This window comes from Rhamphochromis sp. 'chilingali', assembly GCF_963969265.1.
Source record: "Rhamphochromis sp. 'chilingali' genome assembly, chromosome: 19".
Taxonomy (NCBI): Eukaryota; Metazoa; Chordata; class Actinopteri; order Cichliformes; family Cichlidae; genus Rhamphochromis; species Rhamphochromis sp. 'chilingali'.
In genome coordinates, this window is record NC_137946.1 from 28,445,947 (window position 1) to 28,471,516 (window position 25,570).

General features: G+C 40.4%; 1 protein-coding gene across 1 annotated transcript in view; it reads left to right on the forward strand.

The window, feature by feature from the left end:
* rabep1 (rabaptin, RAB GTPase binding effector protein 1) overlaps positions 1-25,570 on the forward strand; it is a 42,255-nt gene that overhangs the window by 1,753 nt on the left and 14,932 nt on the right. The window contains exons 2-12 of the mRNA XM_080866252.1: positions 5,347-5,475; positions 5,748-5,951; positions 9,720-9,880; positions 11,331-11,450; positions 13,060-13,195; positions 15,706-15,884; positions 17,036-17,146; positions 18,662-19,123; positions 19,953-20,057; positions 20,168-20,284; positions 24,019-24,117. Of these exons, the coding sequence (XP_080722378.1) occupies positions 5,347-5,475; positions 5,748-5,951; positions 9,720-9,880; positions 11,331-11,450; positions 13,060-13,195; positions 15,706-15,884; positions 17,036-17,146; positions 18,662-19,123; positions 19,953-20,057; positions 20,168-20,284; positions 24,019-24,117 (1,823 nt within the window). The remainder of the gene's footprint in view (positions 1-5,346; positions 5,476-5,747; positions 5,952-9,719; positions 9,881-11,330; positions 11,451-13,059; positions 13,196-15,705; positions 15,885-17,035; positions 17,147-18,661; positions 19,124-19,952; positions 20,058-20,167; positions 20,285-24,018; positions 24,118-25,570) is intronic.

Below are 25,570 nucleotides of genomic sequence, written 5' to 3' on the forward strand. Positions count from 1 at the left end.
TATGGTCACCTGCTCACCCACTGAGCTGCAGATACCTGTAGATTTTTGGAGAGCCAGGTGTTAGTAATGGTGCTGCTTTGAGCTGAGCAGTCATACACATGTCATTACTTCTTGACAATGGCACCTGTTGAGCAAAAGTTGCTGTGGGAGTGGGTTACAAAGGGTGGTGGTAAAATAGACTGAAAGAAACTGCTTCGTGGCGGTTTTATTTTTATCTTAATATATATTAAAAGCAGCCAGAGAAAAGACGGTGTCTGTTCAAAGTGCAAAGCGCTGCCTGCAGTGAGTAAAAGAGGAGGATTTGAATATTTGAAACAGTAATTAGTAACGGGCCTACCTTCATTCAGTCGTGAGGTTTGAGGGAATTACTTACTTCTGAAAATGCAGGGCCTGTTTAACTTGAAACTGGTATAAAATAGCTTTGACCGCCAATGTGGGTGCCTCGGGTGACTTTAACTGGTTTACTAGTGTGGGTAAGATAATAGAAAGTTTTGTGGAAGTGTATCAGGGTTCGATATAATGGCTTAGTGGAATGGGAACAGTAAAAATGTACATTTGGCAAGTTGACTGGCCAATGACAGTGTTTCTACTCATCAGTTCACCTGTGAAGCAGACTGGCTCACTAATGATTAGGTTTTTTTTTTCCCCACCAGAAAATATTTTCACATGAAATTAACATTTAAACAGTCTGGATAGTTAAAATATGAATGGAAGCCCTGTTTTCTAACTGTATGCAAAGGGTGAGTCAAGGACAGATAGCATTTACTCAGTTTTGTTTTAAAGGTTTAGCAACTATTTTTTTATTCTGATTTACCAAGTTCTAGAATTGTTTAAATATAATCATGTGACATCATATCATGTTTATTTGAGAGAAACAGCATAAATGCAGAAGCAGTGTGTGAAAAACTGAGTACACACCCTGATTCAGTAGCTTGCAGAACAACCTTTAGCAGCATTAACGTGAAGTAATTGTTTTTGGTGTGACTGTATCAGTCTCTGATTGTGGTGTGGAGGATTTTTGGTCCACTCTCCTTTTCAGTGTTGTGTCAGTCCATTGAGGTTGGAATTGAGGTGGCTGGAATTAATTCAATGCATTTCATTGTGAGGTCTGGACCGTTGCAGCACCTTGATTATTTTCTTTTTCAGCCATTCTCTTACAGACTTGCTGCTTTTTTGGGATCATTTTCCTGTTGCAGGAAAGTTAAGTCAAGTTTGAACTTTCAGCTAGATGCCATCACATCTGACTCTAGAATACAGAGAAGACTGGATTATCATGGTGGATTGCAAGCCCAAATCATCACCCCTCCATCACCGTAATGTGGCGTGATGTGGCGCTGTTCATTGTGGTCAGACACCTCCACATTGATCTCGTATGTCCAAAGGACATTGTTCTTGCAGCTTTGCAAACCTAAGAAGAGACTTTCTCCTGGCAACCCTTCTAAACAAGCCATACCTCTTCAGTCTTTTTCTAATTGTAGTGTTATGAATTAACATTTAACATGCTAACTGAGCCCTGTAGTCTGAGATGTATTTCTTGGGTGTTTTTGCAGTTTCTCTGAGAAATGCACCACCATTTGACGTTTGGTGAATTTGCTGGGACGTCCACCCCTTGGAATGTCATGGCATTAACACACACCTGAACACCACAGACCAGCAAACGGCCAAGTCTTTTATAGAAGTTGTCACACATGCTGCTGATCAATTAAACAACTGCATTTGATTAGCGGTACTTGGCTACTACTTACCCTGTTAAACTTGTGGAGCAGTAAGGACAAACTTAGGTTTTCACAGAACTGCTTAGAGTACTGTGAAAACTTAAGTTGTATGTCAGCAGGAACTAGGATTATAGCCTTATGTGTGTTTATATTTTGGGTTACTCAGCACAGGTTAGGAAGTTACCACCCTGTTTACCTGTGCTTATTTAGGAGGATGCAGGTGAGGCTGGAGCAGGGGTGGGCAATTCCAGGCCTCGAGGGCCGGTGTCCTGCAGGTTTTAGATCTCACCTTGGGTCAACACACCTGAATCACATGATTAGTTCGTTACCAGGCCTCTGGAGAACTGCAGGAGCTAATTTAGCCATTTAAATCAGCTGTGTTGGTTCAAGGACACATCTAAAACCTGCAGGGACACCGGCCCTCGAGGCCTGGAGTTGCCCACCCCTGGGCTGGAGAGACATACGAAATAGATGAAGTGGTGGATTGCTGCAAGGCTGTCTTTTGACTTTATTTCAGCTTCCTGTAATGTGTTATTACATTTTTTGTTATTAAATGTCACTTTTTTCCAGTACCCCTGCATCAAGACTTGCTTCTTAAACACTCCTTCCTTTGCGGTGTCACATGATATCAACCACCTTCTGTGTGGGATCTGGTTATGAAGCCCTGATCATTTTTGCCTTTGCTTTCTTGGCATTTTGAACATGGATGTGACAAGCAAGGCGTGGACCTGACTGAAACTGTTGAAAATGAAACCGGACATCTCCACTTTAGTCCTATTAGCCTTGGACAGATTTCCAGAAGTCTTGTCGTTTGGTCAGATACAACTTTGCCGTTCTGCCATGTTTTTTTTTTTTTCTTGGTGAGAAGACACTTTCTACTGGCAGCCCTTTCAATTAAGCCATATTTGGCCTGTTTTTTTTTCTAATTATGTTATTATGAACTTTAACATTTAAGGTGCTAACTGATGCCTGCTTCTGCATTTTTGGCTTACTTACTAACAAATAGATAGAGAAATGGTGTGATATGTCACATGCTGTTGTTAATCTCTTAGAATTTAAAGTGGGTGTGCTTCCTTTTTACAATAGTAATCTGTTGCCGGGCGTCGGTTTAACTCACCTTGTTCGACAGATGATCTTATGCCGCTAGGCTTGGTGTTTGAGTCCAACCCAGGGCCCTCTGCTGTGTGCCTTCCCTCACTCTGTCCCCACTTTTCTGTCTCAAACCGTCACTGTTTTATCAAGCAAAGGCAAAAACGCTGCTGTGAGGTTGAGCCTCTGTTATATTTGCATCATCATGAACTGGCGTTGCTGTTAAATTGGTTAATTACTGACTTTCTTTATGCGCTCTATCATGTGATCTTTGTGGCTTCCTGACGTGATCGGTTACACACCAGAGCAGTCAGCTTTTATTTTAATACCAAGAAGGAAAAGATGCAGAGCTTTTGAGCTGAGGTAAGTGTGAGAAAAGGAGATTGATATATGCTGTGCTTGAATACAACACAAACTTGTGAATACGTGGCGATGGAGTTAGTGTTTCCTTTTGTTTGGCTGTCACATGACCATGGTGGAATTGAGCTGAACCGTCCGGCTGCTCGTAAATGTTTCCGTTTGGCTGTCTGGCTTTAAGGATTTTATCTGTATCGCTGCGGTTTTAAATAAGAGATGAAGAAGTAGGAAAATGTAGGACCGTAGGAAAACCAGTGTCTGGTTGTGTTTGCTGGCGGGAGGTTTTTATACTTCATTTTATGCGTCGCCTGACTGATATATTGGTGGGCACAATTTATCAGCTGATATTAGTATTGACCTATTTATAATGGCTGGCTAAACAAACACGACAAAGGAGAGAGGAGAAAGGCCCTTTAACTAGGTTCTGCATCTCGATGTTGGATAGTTTGCCCACAAGAACAAGACTGCACTTTGCAACTTTACTGATGGCAGCATGTGTTTGTAACGCTTCAATATCCAGCTCATCCGAGTTAAGCAGAGCAAGATTTTTAATCATGTCAATCATGAAAATCGTCCCAGCAGTTCAGTGGATGGCTAAAATATCTTGCACTGCACGTACCAGTGCTCGGTGAGGTGATGCCAACAATAAAAAAGCATTTGAAGATCTTGTCAAGTTTGAGTTAAAGTTTGATAATGGAGTAAAATATGTTATTCATTTGACGCTGAAGGTTTTGTGCTTTCGTAGATCCACTGTGCATTGTAGCACACATGTAATAAGATGTACTGTTTTTAATTTAAATGTGGGTGTTTATCAAGATGGTTCATTAAATGCAAGTGTGTAAGTAATAAAGGTGAGTACTTATCGGTTTTATTATACTAGATATATTAAATGATAAAATGATGTGAAGATGTTTTTCATAGTTAAAAAGAACCAGATTTATCTGAAAAACAGGGATGACACCACTCATTATTATTATTATTATTATTAGAAAGAACCAAGTTTTTGTTAACATTACATTCAAAATTTTCTAAATATTTTCTACATATACATTTTTTAAATACTTATTTGTCCACAGTATCGTGATAGTCCATATTCATAAAGCTATAGTTTTAGATCCTTACCCCCCAAAATAGTAAGTAGCTTTCTCCATATTGAAAATTTTAAAACGATACTACAAAACTTGTGACAGTAATGACCTGAAATATTTCATCATTTCATTTAAGAAGTGTATCTTTCCCATGGATTTTTTTTCAGTCAAATTGTTGATGGTCACGTGGAAAGTTTAAAAGGTTAAAAACAATCAGTAAATGTGATTGTTTATGAAATGTTTATAAACGACTAATGCCACATACATTATATTTATTTTTCCTCACACTTCTCTTATGAGCTTCTACATATGATATCTCTAGAAGTTATTTAAAATTATCTAAGAAAAAGCTTCCATTTAGCTGACTGTTGACAGCCTTGTAAAAGAGGCCACTGGTGGACTTTACTCTGTTTTTAAAGGTGTCACGAGCTGAAACTTGCTGGTATAATAAAAGTTAAGTAACTGACCACATGAAACCACATGAGATCTCTTATATTAATAAATGAATCTGCAAAAATCACCATTTAGAACTTTTGTTTAAAGTAAAAAGTAGTCTTAGTTCCCAAGTAGTTCAAGTTCCCAAATTTTGCAGATTTGCTACTTCGTAATAATAAATTATTTGTTAATGTTTTCATTTCTGTATCGCTATCCAGAGACATTTAGTCTGTACTGTTTTGTCACATTATTACATTAATGATCAGTAGATTAGATAGTACTGGATGTAATAACACATATTTCAGCCTAATTACATTTAACATTTGCGTAACATTATGGCTGAACCATACAAGGAATTCAGTGATTTAATCGTTGTACTTATTGGTTCGATTATATTAGATATATTTAATCATAAAATTGAAATAATTTCTAAGAACCACATTTATCCCAAAAACATCAATAATAATTTGTATTCATATCATTTTAGGGCTTGTTAGCTTTTATTCACCCTCTGATTTGAGTCCTTAGTAATGAGATAAACGACGTAATGAGTGCACTGATTTTTGTGGATGTTTGCCCTTTGACTTGAATGATTTCTTTTCAGCTACATGTAATCAGCAGCTAATTTTGTTTTGTTTTTTTCCTCCTTCATTATCATTCAGCGGTGCTACAGCAGCGAGTGGCAGCTCTGGAGCAGGAGAGGGCCGAGTTCATCAAACTCAAGCAGCAGCTGGAGGTGGAGTTCAACCAGAAGCGGGCCAAGTTCAAAGAGCTTTACCTCTCCAAGGAAGGTGTGGATGGTCATAAAACTCTACACAATGTAAAGTGTCTTGTTGGACATAGCTGTGGAGCATCTTTGGCCTTTTAAACTGTCTGTTTGAATTGAACTCGTGCATGCTGAGGTGCAACACTGAAAGAGGTTCTTCTTTTAAAATGTATAAACAATTTTTTTTCTGTAATAAACTGTGCTGAATAAGGAAAAAAGTCTGAAATACACAAGTGCCACATTGTGCATTTTTCCTCTCTCCTCCCATCATTCATTTCATGTCTCACCTCTCTCCAGAGGAGCTGAAGAGGCAGACAGCTGCACTGGAGGACGCCCATTCCGAGCTGAGCTCCGTCCAGACCCAGCTCTCTCAGGCCCGGGCTGAGATAGAGACCATCAAAGCTGTGGCCACCGTGTCGGAAAACACCAAACAGGAAGCCATCGACCAAGTCCGCAGCCAATGGCAGGAGGAGGTGGCCTCCCTGCAGGCCATAATGAAAGGTAAATGGAGCCTGACGCTATGTGAGCAGTGAAAACCTCTATTCCTAATATCATTGCTCTTTTGCTTATTACTCGGGAGGGTATTTACTTAGATTGATAACACTATGAATATATTCTCTAAAAGATTGTTTACATTTAAGTGGTGTGATGAAAACATTTCTGAAGGCAGGTCCAAAAAACAAAAACAAAAGCTCTACCTGATTTAAAGCTTGTTGATTTCACCTTCAAGGTCCCCTTCATGTCTGGTTGGCTTCCAGTGCAGCTTCTATTCATAGATCAATCCCTGGAAGTCCACTTGGCGCTGTGCAGCCTGGGATCAACTTATGTTTCAAAGTGACTCGGTCTCCCCCTATGACTCTGTGATTTTCAGTCAACAAGTCCACAGTTTGCAAACTACTTGTTCGTTCTTTAAAAACGTTCATCAGGTTATGCTCTGTGAATTCATCCTCTAAGTTCAGATTGTCAACGTGGACTTCTACCACAAGTTCATGATTCACGTGTATGCCATGTAATGCTGGCTCAGACAAATCTTTTTTTGGCCATACTAAAACAATTTTTACTCACCAGCTGGACTAGAGGAACAAGTACAAGGCCACACACAAGACTTCCACTGAGAGTATTAAAACCAGCGTCCCTGTTGTAAACCACCTGCAGGTTTTAGATATCACCCTGGGTCAACACACCTGAGTGTTTAGTTCATTACCAGGCCTCTGGAGAACTTCAAGACATGCTGAGGAAGTAATTTGGCCATTTAAATCAGCTGTGATTGGATCAAGGTCACATCTAAAACCTGCAGGACACCGGCGCTCAAGGCCTGGAGTTCCCCCACTCCTGTTCTAGAGCGTGATCTTTGGTGGTACATCAGACACCTTTTAGTCAGACTTTGACTTTGACATTTTACGATCATATCTCAAACAAATTAAAGTGAGCTTATCGGCAACGTGCAGGGACCAACCTGTGCATGAGAGCTGTGCATGTAATAGGAATAAAGATTAATGTAGAATAACATGACCTGATTGTAGTGCAGTCACAGTGGGGTTATTAACCGCTGCTCCAAAATTAAAATGAGATGATATAATCAGTGCTTAAACTCAGTCTCAATGTGCTGTTGGTCACAAGAAGCACTCCTAAAGTTTTGTGGAATATTTACATTTTCGTTTTAATCTTTGACTCGACTTTTTTCTTTAGTTGTGAAGTAAATCTAATTGATTTAATCCAGTTTTCTTGTTTTTAGCACTTGTTGATTTTTACTGATTTAAAACATAAAACAATGTTGAAAATATTCATTATATGTATGTTGGAATAGATCTTTTAATACAATGTAATACTGATACATGTTTAACCTTTTTAACAGTTCATTTTCAGTAATTGTTACTGCTGCAGAAGTATCAAAATGTCATTAATAGTGAGGCAAGTTCCTATAATCCATTGTACACACCAAGAAAAAACATGTAATTTGAGGAACGTCTAGTTGTACTTCAATAGAACTTTTAATTTAGCGCCTAGATGGATCCAATGTGAGATGCACTGAAAGTTTGTTTGATTTTAAAGTAAATTGAACCAGAACAGTACTATCAACATGCTGAAATAAGCTCCAGTAGATCCTCTGAATGTTTGTGATTATGAATGAAGCTGTCCTGTGATTGTCTGTGCAGCAAAGTGTGAATGAAAGCTGTTAACTGTGAAAACAGTGCATACTTATGCCCATTGTGCTTAATGTAATTAAAGAGGGAGGGACCGAGGCTTCAGGTAGATAATGATCATTTGATTTGTAAAGGCATGAAGACAGTGGCGTATAAAAGCTGCTAATTCACAAGCAGATTTTTATAACCAGTGGCCTTACTGATGCAACACGCCGAGGATTTGTGTCAACCCCTGGAACTGAACTAGGGACCTTTGCATTTGTAGATGAATATTTTAAACCACTACACTCCATCACTCTGGTTGTTCCAGGGTTTTTCCCATACTTTAACACGCTATACTGGGAAACTCATTTTCAAACTTTATTTGGAATAATTCTAATGCACACAACCATAAATTTGGTGGTCTTTTCTAATGTTACCCAAGCTGCCAGGGTTTTTATGAAACACAGACTACACACACACACACAATCCATACACTGCATACAATTTCAACTCATCTGTCGCCTCAGCCTGACTGAAGTGGTATGTGTGCAGCTCATCTGTACACAGGCAGACAAACCAGTTAGACTAGGCTTGCTGTCTCAGCTGTTTGTTCACTACATTAACTGTGAGGTCGCAGTGAAACCATAACAAATGGTTAACATAAACAAATGTGAATAAGTAACTATTGATTAAAAAATATTTTTTATCTTTGTGCTGCCAGACAGCTCTCTTTGAGGGGGAACTGTTATACTGTTCAGTCTCCTTGGATTACAGCAGTAATTTAACACAATTCTCAGCTCACTTAATTTGTTGCTCCACAGCTGATTTCCTTGATTTCTTATGCGTCTTTTGACATTTGAATCAATGAGGTAAAACCAGAAAGTTGTATTCTGGTTTTGGTTTTCTGTCAAGCGAAGTTCCACTTTTTGTAAAGGAGTCTGGTGGCCTTAAAAGTGGCTGTAAAAGTTATGTAGGCATAATCGGGTGTCATAGTAAGGTGTAACTGCCTCTGTTGATGTTCCTTGTGTCTTACTGAAGAACACCCCGGGTAGTCCTTACAAACAAAAATTCAACAAATATGATGACATTGCACCTCATAGAACCAAATTTGCACATCAGTAGTAAAAACCAATCAGAAATCTCCTCCTGTCTTTCATCATGTCATCATTGCTCTGCATTCACACTGGAAGCATGACCAAAGTCTGTGCACTAACAACTCCTGAAACTACAGGAAGTGATCTTCAGACAGTGTTGGGGATGCTACTCTAAGAAAAAGGATGTTATTTACACATAATTTGTTAATTTTTAGTGTGCTATTAACAAATTTAGAAAGGTTACACTTAAAACTTCTAATAACTGCAGTATTACAGACATTGTCATATAACAATCATTTAACAGTTGAGTCATTCCATATAAATTCAGCCAAATATGAAAATTGTCTCTTCAGATTGAGACAATTTTTCTTTTACTCACTTATCTCAACTTCACAGTGAGAACTACCTGTGACGCTTGTGTGTAGTGTAGTGTCTTCATCTGCTGGCTCATACTCATACTGAGCCCTCTGATCCAGGCCAGTGTCAGATCAGAGGACTGTAGCGAAAAGATTTTTTTCGGCATGGAGGGAATCTTGGCTAGATGATAAACTTTCTATTAAACATGTAGGTAAAAAGGAGATCATTCACGTGCTATCACACAGTTGCTGCAGATTTGTCGGCTGCACATCCAGGATGTGAATGCCCACCGCATCCCAAAAGTCCTCTATTGGACTAGACCTGGTGACTGCAGAGGTCATTTGAGTACGATGAACTCCCTGTCAAATTCAAGAAACCAGTTTGAAATGAGTTGTACAAAACAAGGGTGTTATAGACTTTTTGTAAGTAAATTTTAACTAGTTTAAGACGGTAAGCCAAGAAAATAGTTGAAAGATTAACTGATTTTAAAAAATAAATGCAACCCTAAAAATCTGTTGTCTACTTGTTTATCATGAATAACCATCACAAAAACATTTTGAAATGAAAATTATCCCCCACCTATATCAGAAATATTGTTCCTGTTTTTATGTATTCACGCTTGACTGCACGACTCGATGTGGATGTGCTATTGTTCGGTTTCATCGCCTGCTTCCTCTCCTCTCCCTGTGCAGACACTGTGTGTGAGTATGAGGTCCAGTTCCACCAACGCCTGGAGCAGGAGCGTGCCCAGTGGAACCAGTATCGCGAGGCAGTGGAGAGGGAGCTGGGCGAGCTGAGGCGCCGGCTCTCCGAGGGTCAGGAGGAGGAGAACCTGGAGGATGAAATGAAGAAAGTATGTCTGCTACGTGCATTTTTCAAAGTTTTGTCTGCTCCCTTAATTTCTGCTAATATGGAATCTTAACTTTCTGAAGTTTGTTTGTTTCCTCTCAAGTCTCCCCCCCCCCCCCCCCCAAAAAATAAATAAATAAAATAAAAAAATAAAAATACAAGATGGATACCAGAGAACAGAACGCAATGTCCCAGATGCTTCGGCCAGCTGGACTCCTTCCTGTGTCTTAAGCAATACTGAGTCTTGCAGGCCAGTTCCAAAATTCATATCAGAGCTTTCAAGTTTCACACTGCTCATGGCTGGGACTGTGTGTCATTTGTTGTCAGATGCATTTTCAACTGTGTTTCATTGCCAGGAAGAAAAATTCATCCAAACGGTAGCATTATTTTCACATGCTGCAGTTTTGACTGGCTGTCTTAAAGATCTGCCCATGCTTAGTAAAAATGGAGTGAGGACTGCTGGCCCTCTCCCTCACCCACGTTCTAAGAGACATCTTAATTAAGACAGGGAAACATTTTTAAGAAGAGCTCTGTAATCAAGATCTGTGCTGCTGTTGTGATTTAAAAGTTTTATTAAGCCATTTGTAGCTGCAGAGGAAGCTGTGAAATCTGATAAATATCTCCCAGTGATGAGAGTTCAGTCATTGAGGTGAAGAGTTGGTAATAATTCTTCATTTATTGTAACAAGGTTTTGGTTAACAGTGCAAATGAATGTGTTTCAAATCTCTTTTTTAACATTAAAATATATGTTATCATATTTGTAATGTCCAAATTCATCAACAAATCTTTGTGACTTCAGAGGAATAACATCCCAACTTGGGAGTCGTGATCATCTGAGGAGCACATAGCTGCAGGAACATGCAAATCTTTGAATTGTTGATCATCTGGTTGGATCAGATTATTAATCAGATTATGGACACATTTGCTTTGAGCCCTTAAATGTCTAAAAGCTGAAGAGCTGAAAATAGCTAAAACTCAAGGAGCTGATTTATTGGAACAAATTAAAGCTAATTTTAAATGACCTGGAGGCAGGTATGTTTTCCTAAAATATTACTGTGTTCTTTAGCGTGATACAAATAAGCTGATGTTTTAGGCTTTATTTGCATTGAAGTTCACGAATTTAGGTGTTGTACTTTGTATTTCCTGTTGATTGGGTATTTTTTCTATATTGTTTTGTGTATTTGTGTGTGTGTTAAGTGTCTGTGAAACTACTGTGGATTTGTACAGTCTTAGGAAACAGGTTCATGATTTACCAAATTGAACAAAAATGTATCAAAATAACAACAAAAACTAAAAAAAATAATCATCCAGCCTCTCAACACTCCATCTCTGGTTCTTCTTTTATCATCTACATGTACAGATCTAACTAATGATCTGCTGTTTAAAGGAAATAATGTTTCCAGATGTTTCCATGTGTGCACATTTATAATTATCTTATGCAAATTATTTTGAAGGCCCAGGAGGATGCAGAGAAGCTGCGTTCCGTAGTGATGCCTATGGAGCACGAGATCGCAGCCCTGAAGGCCAAACTGGCCACAGCCGAGGAGAAGGTGAAGGAGTTGGAGGCCTCGAAGGTTAGTCAGCAAGAAATTGATGCTTTTGCGTTTTGTTTTTGTTTTTTGCTTTTATTTAAATAGGTTTCAGTCCCCCATAAAGGGGAGAATCACAAAAATTGTAATAAAGACATTAATAACTGTTTATTTTTAAGCTGTGAAATAATTTCTAAATAACTTTTGGGGGGGGGGGGGAAAGCACAGACTTTGGTTTGGTAAGATAACGGATAATTGTTGCTTTAAGTAAACTCTGCATGTGCTTAGCTGGACAACTTATTAAGCACTCTGTAAGTGAATTTAATTTGAAATGGCTCATTATGTCAATAAGCACAGCTTGCTTTTTAAACCAGTTTATCTTCAGTATTCAGTATTGAGAGTGTTCTTCACTGTTTTCAATATTGGCCAGTTGATTAATCGATTGAGCGTTTTTGTTCTCACTAGTCAGCAATAGAAATACTCTGTGGTTAAAAGAATCATTCATACTTTAAACCTGAGGCGTGAAAGACAGCTGTGCAAATCAGGGCGGTGCTGCAGTAAAGTGATGTAGGTCCTGAGTGGGTGTATGTCAGCTGTAACTGCTCGACCGGAGGGATGCATAACCTGCACCATCTGTAAAGCACAGATGTGTGGACGCTAATATACAAGGAAGGACGGCTACTGCTGCTGCTAGCACTGCTAATGTTGACTACCCTAGGCCAAACTATTATTATTTTTATCTAAAAAACAGTCATGGACTGTGTGCGTGTGTGCTATCGTATACATGGCATCACAAATTTCAGCGACATTTAAAACACTGTTTGATTAGTGACGCTTTTGATTAATTGTCTTAATGGCTCATTTTTATGTGGGCAGTGTTTGACCTCGTCTTTTCTCAGTGTTTTCAGACTAATTGATTTTGATTGGTGTTTTCTTTCGTTTTTACCTTGGAGGGTCCCTAATTTGCACTCACATAAAAAGTGAGATTTTTATTTAGTATACAGTAGCAAAAAGAGAAATGAAATTGTACAGCACCTGTAATAAGTACTCAGCAGTCAAAGGTGTGGAAAAAAAACCCCCAACAACTGCCAGTTGAAATTTTCATACACAGGGTTGGCTGTGGTTGCTGTATGACTGCTGTACTCTTACTTATCACTGGCTCTGCAGTTTCCACTGAGTCTATGGAGTATTTCAGCTTCTTATGGTCAGACGATGTAATTCCAGTTTATTTGAGCCTGTGTTATCTCCCGTTGATGCAGCTGTTGTGTCTCTGTGGCTCATCCTAGCTTTACTCTTCTCACATCTGTCACAGAAATTCAGGGAACAGAAGTTACTGATTCAGGACAAATAAAGAAAAAAGAAAAATCCCTATAGCTTTCGAAAGTGTTTGAAAGGGGGGTGAGAATGCTGAAAAACCAACACGTTTCTCACCCAGTTGAAGAAATTGAGCTCCATATCTGCTGGATATGTCCGCTGACAACAGTAGCTTCAGTTAGTAGATTTGAATTTGTTTTGACAAAATGGACTTTTTAGTTGATTTCTGGTGTTCAGCTAAAATTGTTGTAACCATTAGACTCTCAGCTCCTGTTTATATTCCAGGATTTTTTTATGTGCTCTCAATCGTATAAATTATTTTTCTCGTTGTCTTTCACAGGTCAAGGAGCTCAATCACGTTCTGGAGGCTGAGAAGTCGTGTCGTACGGACCTGGAGATGTATGTCGCTGTGCTGAACACGCAGAAGTCCGTCTTGCAGGAGGATGCGGAGAAACTACGGAAGGAGCTTCATGACGGTAATTTCTTGTGGAAATTGCTTGATGAATTAAAAAAATTAGATGCTTTGGGAAGTCATATCATGCCAGCAGTCACACAACAGCTTATCTCAAAGGTCCTTGTATTGCTAAAGGCAGGGTGGCCCTCAGTCATTAAAATGTTCCGAAAACACTTTACTAATAAAAGGCTTTCAAAAATAGTTGATTATTTTAGATTAACTTTGGAAATGTGTTTTTTTTTTTTTTTTTTTTCATGCCTGTTTTTCTGCATGCAGTGCCGCTTTAGTTGCGACTGCATCGTTAAGACAAACGTGCTTTTCTGGAAACGAGCTAAACTCCAGCAGCAAAGCACCGAATCACGATTAACCTCTCTCAAAAACAGCGCTGAATGATTTAGTCTGCTGTAATTAGTGAGCGTGCGAGTCTGGACATATCAGCTGGACAACTTAAAGGTAACATTAAAGAAATTCATGAACTTTACCTGGTTAAAATAATAGTTCGACTGTCTCTGTCAATGTGTTTTTATATATGTAAAACAGTAGCTGTAGCCTAATAACCTACACTCACTGGACACTTCATTAGGAACGTCTTGTTATTTCTGGGTTGGACGCCCTTTTGTCTTCAGAACTGCCTTAATTCTTGGTGGGAGAGAGCAACACAGTGTTTGGAACACTCCTGAAAGATTTCAGTCCATATCGACATGATAGCATCACAAAGCTCCTGCACATCCATCCATCCATCCATCCATCCATCCATGGATGGATGGATGGATGGATGGTAGATTTCTCATTCCACCACATCCCAAAGATGCTCTGTTGGATTGAGAGCTGGTGACTGTGAAGCTCATTTGAGTACAGCGAATTACTTACTTTAAGTTCACTGCATTACCACGTGTAAGGGGTACAGTATGGTCAAAAAGGGATAAACATGGTCAGCAATGGTGTTTAAACGATGCTCAGAAAATATCCCCCACACCATTACACCACTAACAACCTCAACTGTTAATACAAGGCAGGATGCATCCATGCCTCATGTTGTTTCCTACAAATCCTGACCCAAACATCAAAATGTCGCAGCAGAAATCGAATCTCAACAGACCAGCCAACATTCTCCCATCTTCTGGGTCCAATTTAGGTGAGGCATGTAAATTTTAACCCCAGGTTCCTCAGAGAGGCACGCAGTGGCATCTTCTGCTGCTGTAGATCATCTGCTTCAAGGCTCCAGATTTATTGTGCATTCAGAGATGCATTTCTGCATACCTTGGTTGTAACAAGTGGTTATTTGAGTTACTGTTGCCTTCCTACCAACTTGAAGCAATCTGTTTTTTGTTTTTTCCCATATTTTTGCCCCGAGGACTACCACTCACTGGATATTCTCTGTTTTCTGCACAATTTTCTTTCAACCTAAAGATGGTTGTGTGGGAAAAATCCCAGCAGATCAGCAGTTTCTCAAGTACTCAGAGCAGCCCATCTGGTTCAGAGTCACTTAAGCCAGCTTCCTTCCTTATTCTGATGCTCAGCTTCAACTTCAGCTGATCATCTTGACCATGTCCGCATGCCTACATGCATTTAATTACTACAGTGTGATTGGCTGATTAGATATTTTCATTAACAAACAGTTGAACAGGTGTACCTAATGAAGTGGCAAGTGAATATGAGTTGTTAAAAAGTCAAAAAAATACAAACTTCCCCAGTGCTCATATTCAGCGAACAGTCATGTTGATGACAGAGGTGACAAAAACACTCTTAATTTTTCCTCCTTTTACCGTAAAGAACAATATTCAAAAATGTTTATGAGTCATCCACTTTATAAAAAAATGATAAATAGCCTGAGATGTCCCTAGAAAAATAAACCGCAGTAATATATTTCAGCTTTTCCACATTCAGTGACTCTGCTCTAAGTATGTGCACATTACAACTGAGAGATGGAGTGGAAAAGTGGAAAACCTTCCCATGCGGAGTTTTTGGATGACTCCAATAATTGATCTTATTCATAACTTCACTGCAACTTTCACACTTAGCAAGGCCATCCAGCTGGAAGGCCAACTCTGATCCTCTTATAGGCCGGTTCTGGCCCCTGGACTGCTAGACAACCCTGATTTAGTGCTTGCAGTACAACGATGGAAACCCTGAACATGATGAAGCAGAAAGGTTTTCTAGCCAGGCTGCTCGTTGTTGTTGTTGCTTGAGAGTTATGATTACGCTCTGGTTAAAGCTGGTGCTTGGAAACGCTTGCAGAGCAAACTGTGTTGTAGCTTAAAGGTGTTCCTTTGTTTGCTTTTCACATTAATAAACGTTCACAAGCTCCTTTTACCATTGTGTTCATTTTGAACTGATGCCAGTTTGCATTTCCATTGCAAATTTGGTCTTAAATTTGATTTAAAATGCCAGTAAAAGGGTTTTAAATGTTTTGTATATGACTTTTGTATAGCTGCAGACTCCATGGAGGACGTGTGTGTGTGTGTGTGTTCATGTTTAGTCTGCAGCTCCAACTTTGTCTTTCGCCTTTCTCTCTGCTGTTTATGACCTCAGTCTGTCACAAGCTGGAGTTGGAGCGGCAGCAGCACAACCAGCTGAAGCACACATGGCAGCGAGCTAACGACCAATTCCTGGAGTCTCACCGCCTCCTTATGAGGGACATGCAGAGGATCGAGAGCGTGCTGTCATCAGAACAGCTCCGCCAGGTGGAGGAGATGAAGAAGAAAGACCAGGTACATAACATAACCTAACAACAGTGTCTCTGCAGATAGTTTAAAGAGGCTTGGCTTTCCACTTGGGAAGCATAATCGTCTTTGCAGTGGTTAGAGTTAATAGAATTATTGGGTTTATCTCCTGTGGAAGTGGGGAAAGGCCAAACAGGCCAGAAAAAGTTGCCAAGAACAAGAGTGTTCACAAACTGTAGCTCAGAGGACTAAAAAAAGCCCAAATCACAACCTTTTAAAGGAGGTCTTTTATGCGTTTCCTTATTTTCTGTTAAATATATACATTTATAAATCTGCATGCTGATGTTAAGCATGGCCAACATTTCAAATAATGAGGCTCAGATTGCTCTAAACACTCAGTTTCAGGCAGTTTGTTTCAGAGAGAAGATAAACTGAGCGTCTGCACCAAATACCAGTACTACATCATGCAAAGCTACTCCAGTAATTAAAACATGGAACTGGGAGTGATCATAACAGTCCATCTTTAATAGTTTTGGGCAGTTTGGGTGGATGCTGATGTAAGGTTTTGAGGATGCTCTTGGTCAGGAGCTGGCTCCGACTTGCAGCTTCCACGTTTAAAATCAAGCGTCTGTTAAATGTCTCACCTCACTCTGTGCCTTTTGTCACTAAAGCAGGAATAGTCCAGATAGATCTAGAACCAGTTGCATGTGTTTCAACTAGAAAAATGGCTTTGGTGACAAAAACGTTACGCGGGCACGACGCCACAAAGCTGCTGAGCCAACACTGTTGCGAGTTGCCGTAGGAACAAATTCACCATCGCGTCTCAGATTCTGTCCACCATGACGCACGAAAGCAGAAGTGGTTGTGCGCCATCACGGGCACCGTGTTGTTGAAAAAGAGGTAGTGGAGTCCACACTTTGGTAAAACTGAGCTGCTTTTGGCACCACATAAAAGACTAGCTGCGTACCGGGCTGTGGTGGTCATGTGTAGCACACTATAGGATTTAGGACTGTGCTAAGGAAACAAATATATCCTTATAACAATAAAATGTGATGATGATGTCAGTAAAACTCAGTATTATTTTATTTATTAAGGTAGAATCTAAGATTTTAAAGGAGTATCTATTTAAGTGTCCACTGAGTGGGAATTTAATCGATGTAAAACAAAACGTGACCAAACATTTTGTCTCTCCATCCAAGGAGGATGACGAAAAGGAGCGCCTGAGTCAAGTGAAGGACCTGCAGGAGGACAACGGAGGAGACAACACCGAGCCTTTGGAGGACTTATTCCTCGGCCTCAGCGTCGAGGAGGTAAGAGCAGAGAGTAATCTGATACGTCCCCACTGAGCAGTCTGTAATTGGATCAGTCTGTAATATATTCGCTTTGAGCCATCTTCACATTCAAGTACCAGGTTATGTGTTGTGTCTCTATCGTTCCTAAATTGGGGAGAAATGGCAACAATATCTTCTGAGAAATATACATTTATGATTCAGTTTAATCTCAGTGTAAATATTTGATCTGATTGCACGATTTCAGTCATCCCCGTTTCTGAAAAACATGTTTACTGAGACATGCTGTAAGTCTTGTTGTAACGATGTCATGGTTTTGTGCCTTCGGCCTACATCAGCTGTGCAGACACTGGAATAAGTTTGAATCTGGATTTCGTTTTGCAGTTTTCGAGAGTTGTGATATATAGTTGATCTGCTTTTGGAGAGAATCTGTTGGACGTCAGAAATTTATGATCACTGTTTAAAGTTTGAGCAGCTTGAGCTCGTTTTCCAAAGACCTGTCAGATTGTCGGGAAACTTGTCTTCGCATTAGTAACGTTTTACACATTGCAGCCTGGCTGATCTTAAAGAAAATGGTATTAACTTTGCAGCAGAATCAGGACAGAATCGTGATTAAAAATCAGCATCTGAGCCATCTTTATGTTGTTGGAGCTGTCGGTGGATAAAGTGCCAGTTGACTGGTCCGTGTTGTAAGGCCGCTCAAAAATCAGACTTTAAAATCACGATGTTGTCAATAGTCTCATGTTTTTCCAACATGATTATTTATTTACTTCCCAAACTGCTCAGCATGTGAAATGCCACATTGCTGCTGTTCAAGGAACTTAATTTTTTTTGGTTTATTTTTAACTTGTAAAGCCGAACACAAATTTTGGAACAGGAAATGCTGGCAAAAACAAACAAAAGAGGAAGATCACACCTCTGATCATCAGGTTTCTCACTTCATCTTGCACTGGGAAACTAAACCAGTAAAACCAAACACTCACCCCCTTAAAAAGTGAATAATTAATAAGCAGCAAAGCTACAGAAGAAAAATGATTATAGCTTTATATGCACGCGAGTGATCGTCCAATGCCAACTCTCATTAAGAACGAACCAGAGAAGGAAAGCAGGTTAATAACAATGATAGAAAATGACCAGATGCTGAATATGTGGCAGACTTGGGCACATGTAACAATGAACTTTAAAAATGGCAACATTTTTACAGGGGATTTCCTTGAACTTGAGTTATTATTCAAATGAAAATGAATAAATAAATGTGGATCAAAAGAGGTGGAGGCAGGCGGGGATCATGTTGTTTTTGCTAGCCAGCAGCCACCACGTGGAAAGGTCTTTGGGTGCGGATGTGGGCACTGAGAGGCCCACGCTGTGAGAGACTCGGGAGACTAACACATTAACCACTGGCGTGTTACTGTAAATTATATATTTAAAAGGTGAATTAAAAAATATTGTCTGCCCAGCTTCATCCCACTTATTAAATAAATCTGATACTATGAAAGATTTTTTCCTGAGGATGCCTTTTTCTGCTTTTTCCTCCAGCCCCATGTGAACCACAGCGCCCACGGCTCTATGCACTCCTTAGACACTGATGTGGTGACGGGCAGCCCCATGGACCCTTACAAGGACAACTTGCGGCGAGTTCAGTCCACAGACAGCCTCGGTTCCTCGCTGTCCATCCAGCAGGGTCTTGGCGGCCAGAACCACAAGGCCAAATCAGCAGGCCACTTGGACGAGTCGGACTTTGGGCCCTTGGTTGGGGCCGACAGCGGGGTGACAGACAGTAGTTTTGGAGAGACTGCTTCAATTAGCTCAATCAAGCTGCCGACAAGTCACTTCCTGCTGACTAAAGACCAGGAGAAGGCGATCAAAGCCATGACCCCGGAGCAGGAGGAGACGGCGTCGCTGCTGTCCAGCATCTCTCACGCCCCAGACACCGCTTACTTACCGCCTGCCGGCTACCGGCTCGTCAGTGACAGCGAGTGGAACCTGCTACAGCAAGAGGTGCTTAACCAAGGCTTTACAACAGCTTTAATGGTCTGAGCACTGCAGGGGTCAAAGGTGGTTCAAAGGGTTTAATGGTTATGACTGGACGTAACATTTTTACAGCGCAAAAGGTTTTTACTTCGCTTTAGGATCTTTACTTCCTGACTAGTTCTTCTTTGTACCTCAACATTAGAGCAGCATATGCACGTTGTAGTGCAATTTTGAGTGTTTCTCATTTTTATTTACCAGCATTTAGAACAGAAAACACATTTTCCTCCTTTTTCTTCAAATTTTTCCCCAAAGTTGGGAAAGCTTAAAGTGGCTTAAAGTAAAATGATGGTGATACAGAAATATAATAAACGCTAAACACAGTGAACATGGCTGACTAAATGTAGTAGTAAAACAAGAACAGCAAATATCAGATGAGTAGTGTGGCCATGTCACCTGCTTGATATATTTTTAATGGTCTTAATTAAGTTTCTTAGTCTGTTGTGGCTCAATAGTGCAGTCGTTTACACAGCCGCCTAACGAGTGAAAGATCCCTGGCAGATCCCTTTGGGCATTGAAGGCCATGTGGTGTAAAAATCTGCCAAGTCATACATGAAAGCTACCAGCCGTGAAGCGACCCCTCGTGAATAAGGGAGTAGCTGAAAACAGCTTCCGACTGAATCATCCTGACGGATATCAGGAGATCAGCCTCCTTCTCTTAGCGCTTTCCCTGCAAGACTCATTTTTTCATGTTTTCAGTCATAACAAAGTCTTAATTTGTTACATCCTAGAGCTGAGCATCGTTATTGAGTATTAAGTAGTTTTTTATCACATGGGTTTCTTGTTTATCTGTCGCCAGTTGAAAAATGCTGGCAGGAAGCTCGGACGAAGGTGCGACATGTGCTCAAACTATGAGAAGCAGCTTCAGGCCATCCAAGGACAGGAGGCTGAGACGAGAGATCAGGTTCGGGTTTTTCTTTTTCATGCCATTGCGTTTTAATCACATCAAGCAGATATTTAAGGTTTGACTTGTAATGTTCATCAGAGGGGTTCTCATTTCTTACTGTCCTACAGGTAAAGAAGCTGCAGGTGATGCTACGTCAGGCCAACGATCAGCTGGAGAGGACGATGACTGAGAAGCAGAATTTGGAAGATTCAGTCAAAGCAGGAAACGAGGAAACCGCTGCTAAGGTCAGGACCACGTGTTCTCTTGGTTCTGATGTCCGTGTGGATTTAAAGACTTTAAACCCCCACTTTTTATTCCAGTGTGTCATACTCAAGTCAGAGTTGATGACATTAGAATAATTACTGTAGAAAAATCATTCGTTTGGAGTCTAATGGGATTTATTTGAGTTGCTTTTAGCTATGTTTGTTCATTCGTTGGTTAAATTTGGTGTGAGGTCTGGCGGATTATTTCTCAGAGACAAAGCCAACGGAGCAGAGATTTGGCCAGTTTCCACATTTACCACATATGCAAATAAACATAATAAAATATTCATGCCTTAACCGCTCACGTACGCGTTACTTTAATTGGATTTCCATCCAGCCATCGTCTTGGAGGCTATCCCAGCTGCCATACTCAAGAAAAATCTAAAACAGCTCAAGCAAGTTCTTCAGTTTAGTTGTCCCAGCATGGCACTGGTGCTGTGCCGAGCTTTGTAAACACACGTCGACATGCGGTGGCTGTGTGAGGTCAGCTGGAGGCAGTGCCAAAAACATAACTTTAGATTAAGTTATAATAGATTAAAAATTTCTTTCTAGCAAAAACTTCCCACTGCACAGTCTGTCTGAGCTTATTGGTAGCGTTTTTCCACACTTCTTCCTCTTTGTGATGAACAACACTTTTAATCTCTTTCCTGTTCAAGCCAACTTTTCAGCCAGTCAGCACTCAGCGTACACGTAGCTGCTGTTTGTTTTGTGTTTTTGTCTTTTTGAGACTTCAAAGATGACACGACGCACGCTCAATGAAGGGTAGCCATCTAGAGGGGTGAGGGGAAAGAGAAGAGAGCGTTGTGTGCTCTGCTGCACATCCAGTAAGTGGTGCAGAGAGTTGTCAGATCCACTCATTATCCACAGGCTTTCACCATAGCCACAGATGACGTGTGCTTCATCGCTCAAATTAACATCGTTGTCCACCCGAAAAAAGGCCTGAAGCCAGGTACAGTCACATGCTTGTCCAGGAAGTGTGAGTTTAGCAACATCTCCATGAAACACATCAGACACGCTTGACAGTGTTAGCTCTCCATCCGTCTTACTGTAAAAGGACCCATTTTCTCAGCTAACAATGGCTGGAACAGTTTATCTTCTTATCTCCTACTCTTGGCTTTTCCCCGATATCTCCTCCGGAGCATCTCGGGAAGTATTCAGTAGGATCAAATCACAACAGCAGTCACTTTTAGACACTTTGTATTATCAGGTAATCACCATTTGAACCACGAGTAAACCTGCAATGTGAGAGCAAAGGGCTCTACTCAGAGGTTACAGGCTACCACTCAGAATAGTGGGAGAAAGAAAATGTATAAAAAGTAAAGCAAATTATTAAATTAAAATTATGGATCTACTCAATAAATACGTATTAATATAAGTTAATAATATCTTCAGAAAGCAACTTTTGGAAACAGGAACTCGCCGAAGTAATTAAAAACTAGTGACCCTGATTTAGGTGATTATTATAAGAAAGACGAAAGGTCTACTGTGAACAAGGCAACTGGAGGCCTTTGGTGAAGCTAGTTATTCAAATTATTTAGTGTCACCACCAAAAATGTTGTTACTGTGTAATTATTAAGGCCGTCTTCCTCGGTGTAGTGCATTGGCTCAGTGGAAAGGAAGTTTAGTACTTCCGAACAGTAATGTGTTGATACATGTGAAGGTGCTGGCATCCTGTGTGATAAAATGGGCACCATCTGTGTGCAGGTGGTGCAGCTTTGCCTCAGCACTGCTTTGATGTTTAGATGACTTGCCACAGCGGGAGGAGAAATAACCGGCAATGAAACGGTGAAACACAGTTTTTAACAGTTTAGCACCGTGCACCTGCTCAATCCAGGGCACCCATACTGACTGTGAGTGCGATGACGAGAAGAACCACAACTGCATCTTTGATTTTACAACACTGAGGTGGTGGTTTACAGGTGGTTTGCAGAGCTGGCAGTTACATCTCTTAACACTTATTGCTCTCTGTATAATTTTCTTGGGTAATTTAACAGACATTACAATTATAGGGGAAATTTTTGGTATGACTCTATTGAGCCCTGAGGAACACCTCAGTCGGTCAGTCACTAATTTTTTCTGCGAATAGTCGCCTCATGGTGCTGTATATTAAACAAACTCTGGGTTGTCTTTGTAGAGCCTACGATGTAACCAACATAAGCGGCCGACATTGTAACCGGCGTTTATGCTTGTGCTGTTGCATTATATATTAATTACCCAGTGGTTACTGGCCTTTTTTTGCCCCTCTCAGTAAGCGAGAGCCCAGCCACCTGTAAGAGGAATCTTATCCACTATCTGATTCCTTCAGTATCCATTGCTTGTGGCTACAGGTGTAACTGAATCAACTGACATCTTCGCCTTTATTCTGCTCTCTCTTCACCACAACACATCTTCATCAATGCTACACCCATCAGTCTGCTGCTTACCTGCTCCATCCCTCCCTCACTTGTGAGGAACACCCTGGGAGATACTTAAACTCCTCCAGTTAAAGCAGCAACTCATCCTTTTCCCTATTCTGCCTGAGAATCATCACTGATCACATGATTGGGTAGCCTCTGCATCGAAATATGTCTGCATGCATCTAAAGAGGCGTTCGCACACATTTGAATTAAATAAGTGATAGATATGGCTTAACACTTGTTATATCGAGTGCATTTCCTTTGTTTACTTAAAACTGCAGCGTCACTGTGAACGGCACGTTTTCCAACTTTCATCCCTGCTTAATGAGTAATAACAGCCCTGCAGATATTCTGCATATTGTGGCCTCACAAACACGTTGACTGAACTAATTTCTACACTTAGATTTTCCACCCGTGTTACCAGTTAGGCTCTGTAGAAATGAAGCATCCAGTATGTCCAAAACGTTTACACATCACTAGATGTCACTGGTTCAGACAAATATTTTCGCACTTTAAGAAAACATGAGAGCGGTAATGTAGAAAAGCTTTCCCAGAATCTGCTTCATTACTTAACTGTCTCTGCCCAAATGAGAAAAGGGAAGCTTTTAAGTGTCGAGTGGAGCGGATGTGATCGCCCTTCATTGTTAATATCCTCGAACACACTGTTGTTGCTAACTTGCCCACAGATGATGTGTGATAACAGATTCTTTCTTATCTAACGCTGCTGCTCTGCACACCCCAGGGTGCAGCTCAGGCCTCCAGCAAATCAGTTCAACAAACTGTGCAGTCATGCTCTCTGCACACTCATATGCACTTTTCAGAGAGTCATGAAAATGCACTGTCTGCCTTCAGTATGAAGGTGTTTTATTGGGTTTACTTCTAAAAAAATGCAGTTTGTAGGGAAGGCAGTTCTCTTGCAGAAAGTACTGGAGAAATATACTTTTTTTTCTATGTTCTTTGAGATCTGATTGCATTTGTGCAGCCATCCTGCAGCGTACCTGAGAGCGGCATGTTGCTTCTGTGTTGCCCCTACATGAACCTCATTATTTTCTTGTTGCAGAACGTGTCACATTGACCACCAACTTAAAAAAAGAAAAATAAAGTGTGTGAATGCATTTTGTCACTTCTAAAACCAGAAGTTAATTTAGTGCAGCACTGCCCACAGCTGGCTCGAACTAGTGTACTAGTTCCTGAACCTATGATCTCACTATTTCAAGTAATTTGTGCCCTATGCAGAACTATTGCATGTCTGTGTAACTGTGGCCTGCTTGCTTTTGTCTTATTGATGGGTTGTTGTTTTTTTGTGCATTTGTGTTGTAGGTATCTGGCCTCATGCAGAGAGTCCAGGAATCAGAAACACTGCTCAGCACACTACAGCAAGCCTTCAGTGACGCTAAGAGGAACACACAGGAACAGATGGTGAGCAGCATATTCATTTGTGAGCTATGTATCGCCTGTTCCTGCCAGCTGTGTCTGGATCTTAATATCAGCTCTGGCAAGTCTGCACATATTTAAATAAATGCTCAGATAACAGACTCTCGGTCACTTATTCGACGTGTTGCCAGACTGAATTGCACCTCAGAGGCACTAATGATTGGATTTGCATTTTTCTGCCTCTACAGAAGTAACTTCACTGTTCCTCCCACACTACAAATATTTGCTGATGTGACAGAGCTTGTGGCTAAAGAATATTTTGCTTCAGTGTCAAAAAGTTGCTCCTGTCTGCAGCAAAAGTGCACAGCTGAAGAAAATGTTATTTGCATTACTAAGTAAAATTAAAGAGTGTTAAGTCAGCACTGAATCCTAAGAAGACCCAATATTTGTCCAATCAAAAACAGTGCTAAGCTCCAAAATATTTGATTTAAAACAGTCAAAAACACAAAAATATTAAAAGTTTTAGTGTTTTTGAAGTACAGCACAACATTTATCAGTTAAACTAACCAGTTAACTACCCAATGGCTTATTTAATAACCAGTTTAATCTTGAATGATTAAGAAATGTCAGCACATGAATATTATGTATTCAAGGTGTTAATTGGTCACAATTGAGCAGGCTTTTACTGGATATTTGTCCAACGTGACATCCAAAAGGTTGGATCAGATATAGGTGACAATCTGCCGCAAGCAGCAACAGTTTGGTGGTATTTCACATCCGCTGCACCAGCAGCTTTTATTTGTGTATTTGCAGCATTTTTTTTACTTTACTGCAAACTGTGGTCACAGTGAACTCACAAGACTGAAAACAATTACGCTTTTTCCTTTCTGGTTACATTGGTTCTGTGTATTGCTTGCTGGGAACCTTTTACGACACTTAGGTAACAAACATGTTGTCGTTGTCTTGATTGACATGATTTATTTTCTGCTCTCTCTGTCAGCTCCACGTGCCGGCGTGTGTGTGTGAGGATGTGCAGGACACTGAGACGCTGGTGTGACTGTAAATAACAGCAGTGTGTAGAATCCCGGTGAAATTAGCACTTGCAAAGCATAACAAGCGCAATGAGCTTGTACTGTGGCAAAGCATCCATCTGACCCTCCACAGTTCACAAGAATTGCTGCTCCTCCTACAGCATCGATCAGATTTTAGAGACCTTGGCACAAATGATCACCCAAACTGTGCTCAAGATAGAATTAATTGTTGACAATACAGCCAACCAGTGACAAAAAGCCTTACCACTGTCTCTCTGCATTTCCCACCTTACAATAACCAGTGAATTATGATGGATCCTGGGCCCGTTGTCATTTATTACTGCACTTTATTCTCTCTAATAAAAGCCAACTCAATAAATTTACATTATTTGATGTATTTATGGTTGATTTTATTTTATGAAGAATTGCTGAGTCTCAGACTGGTGTCGCTTTAAACATTAAGACTG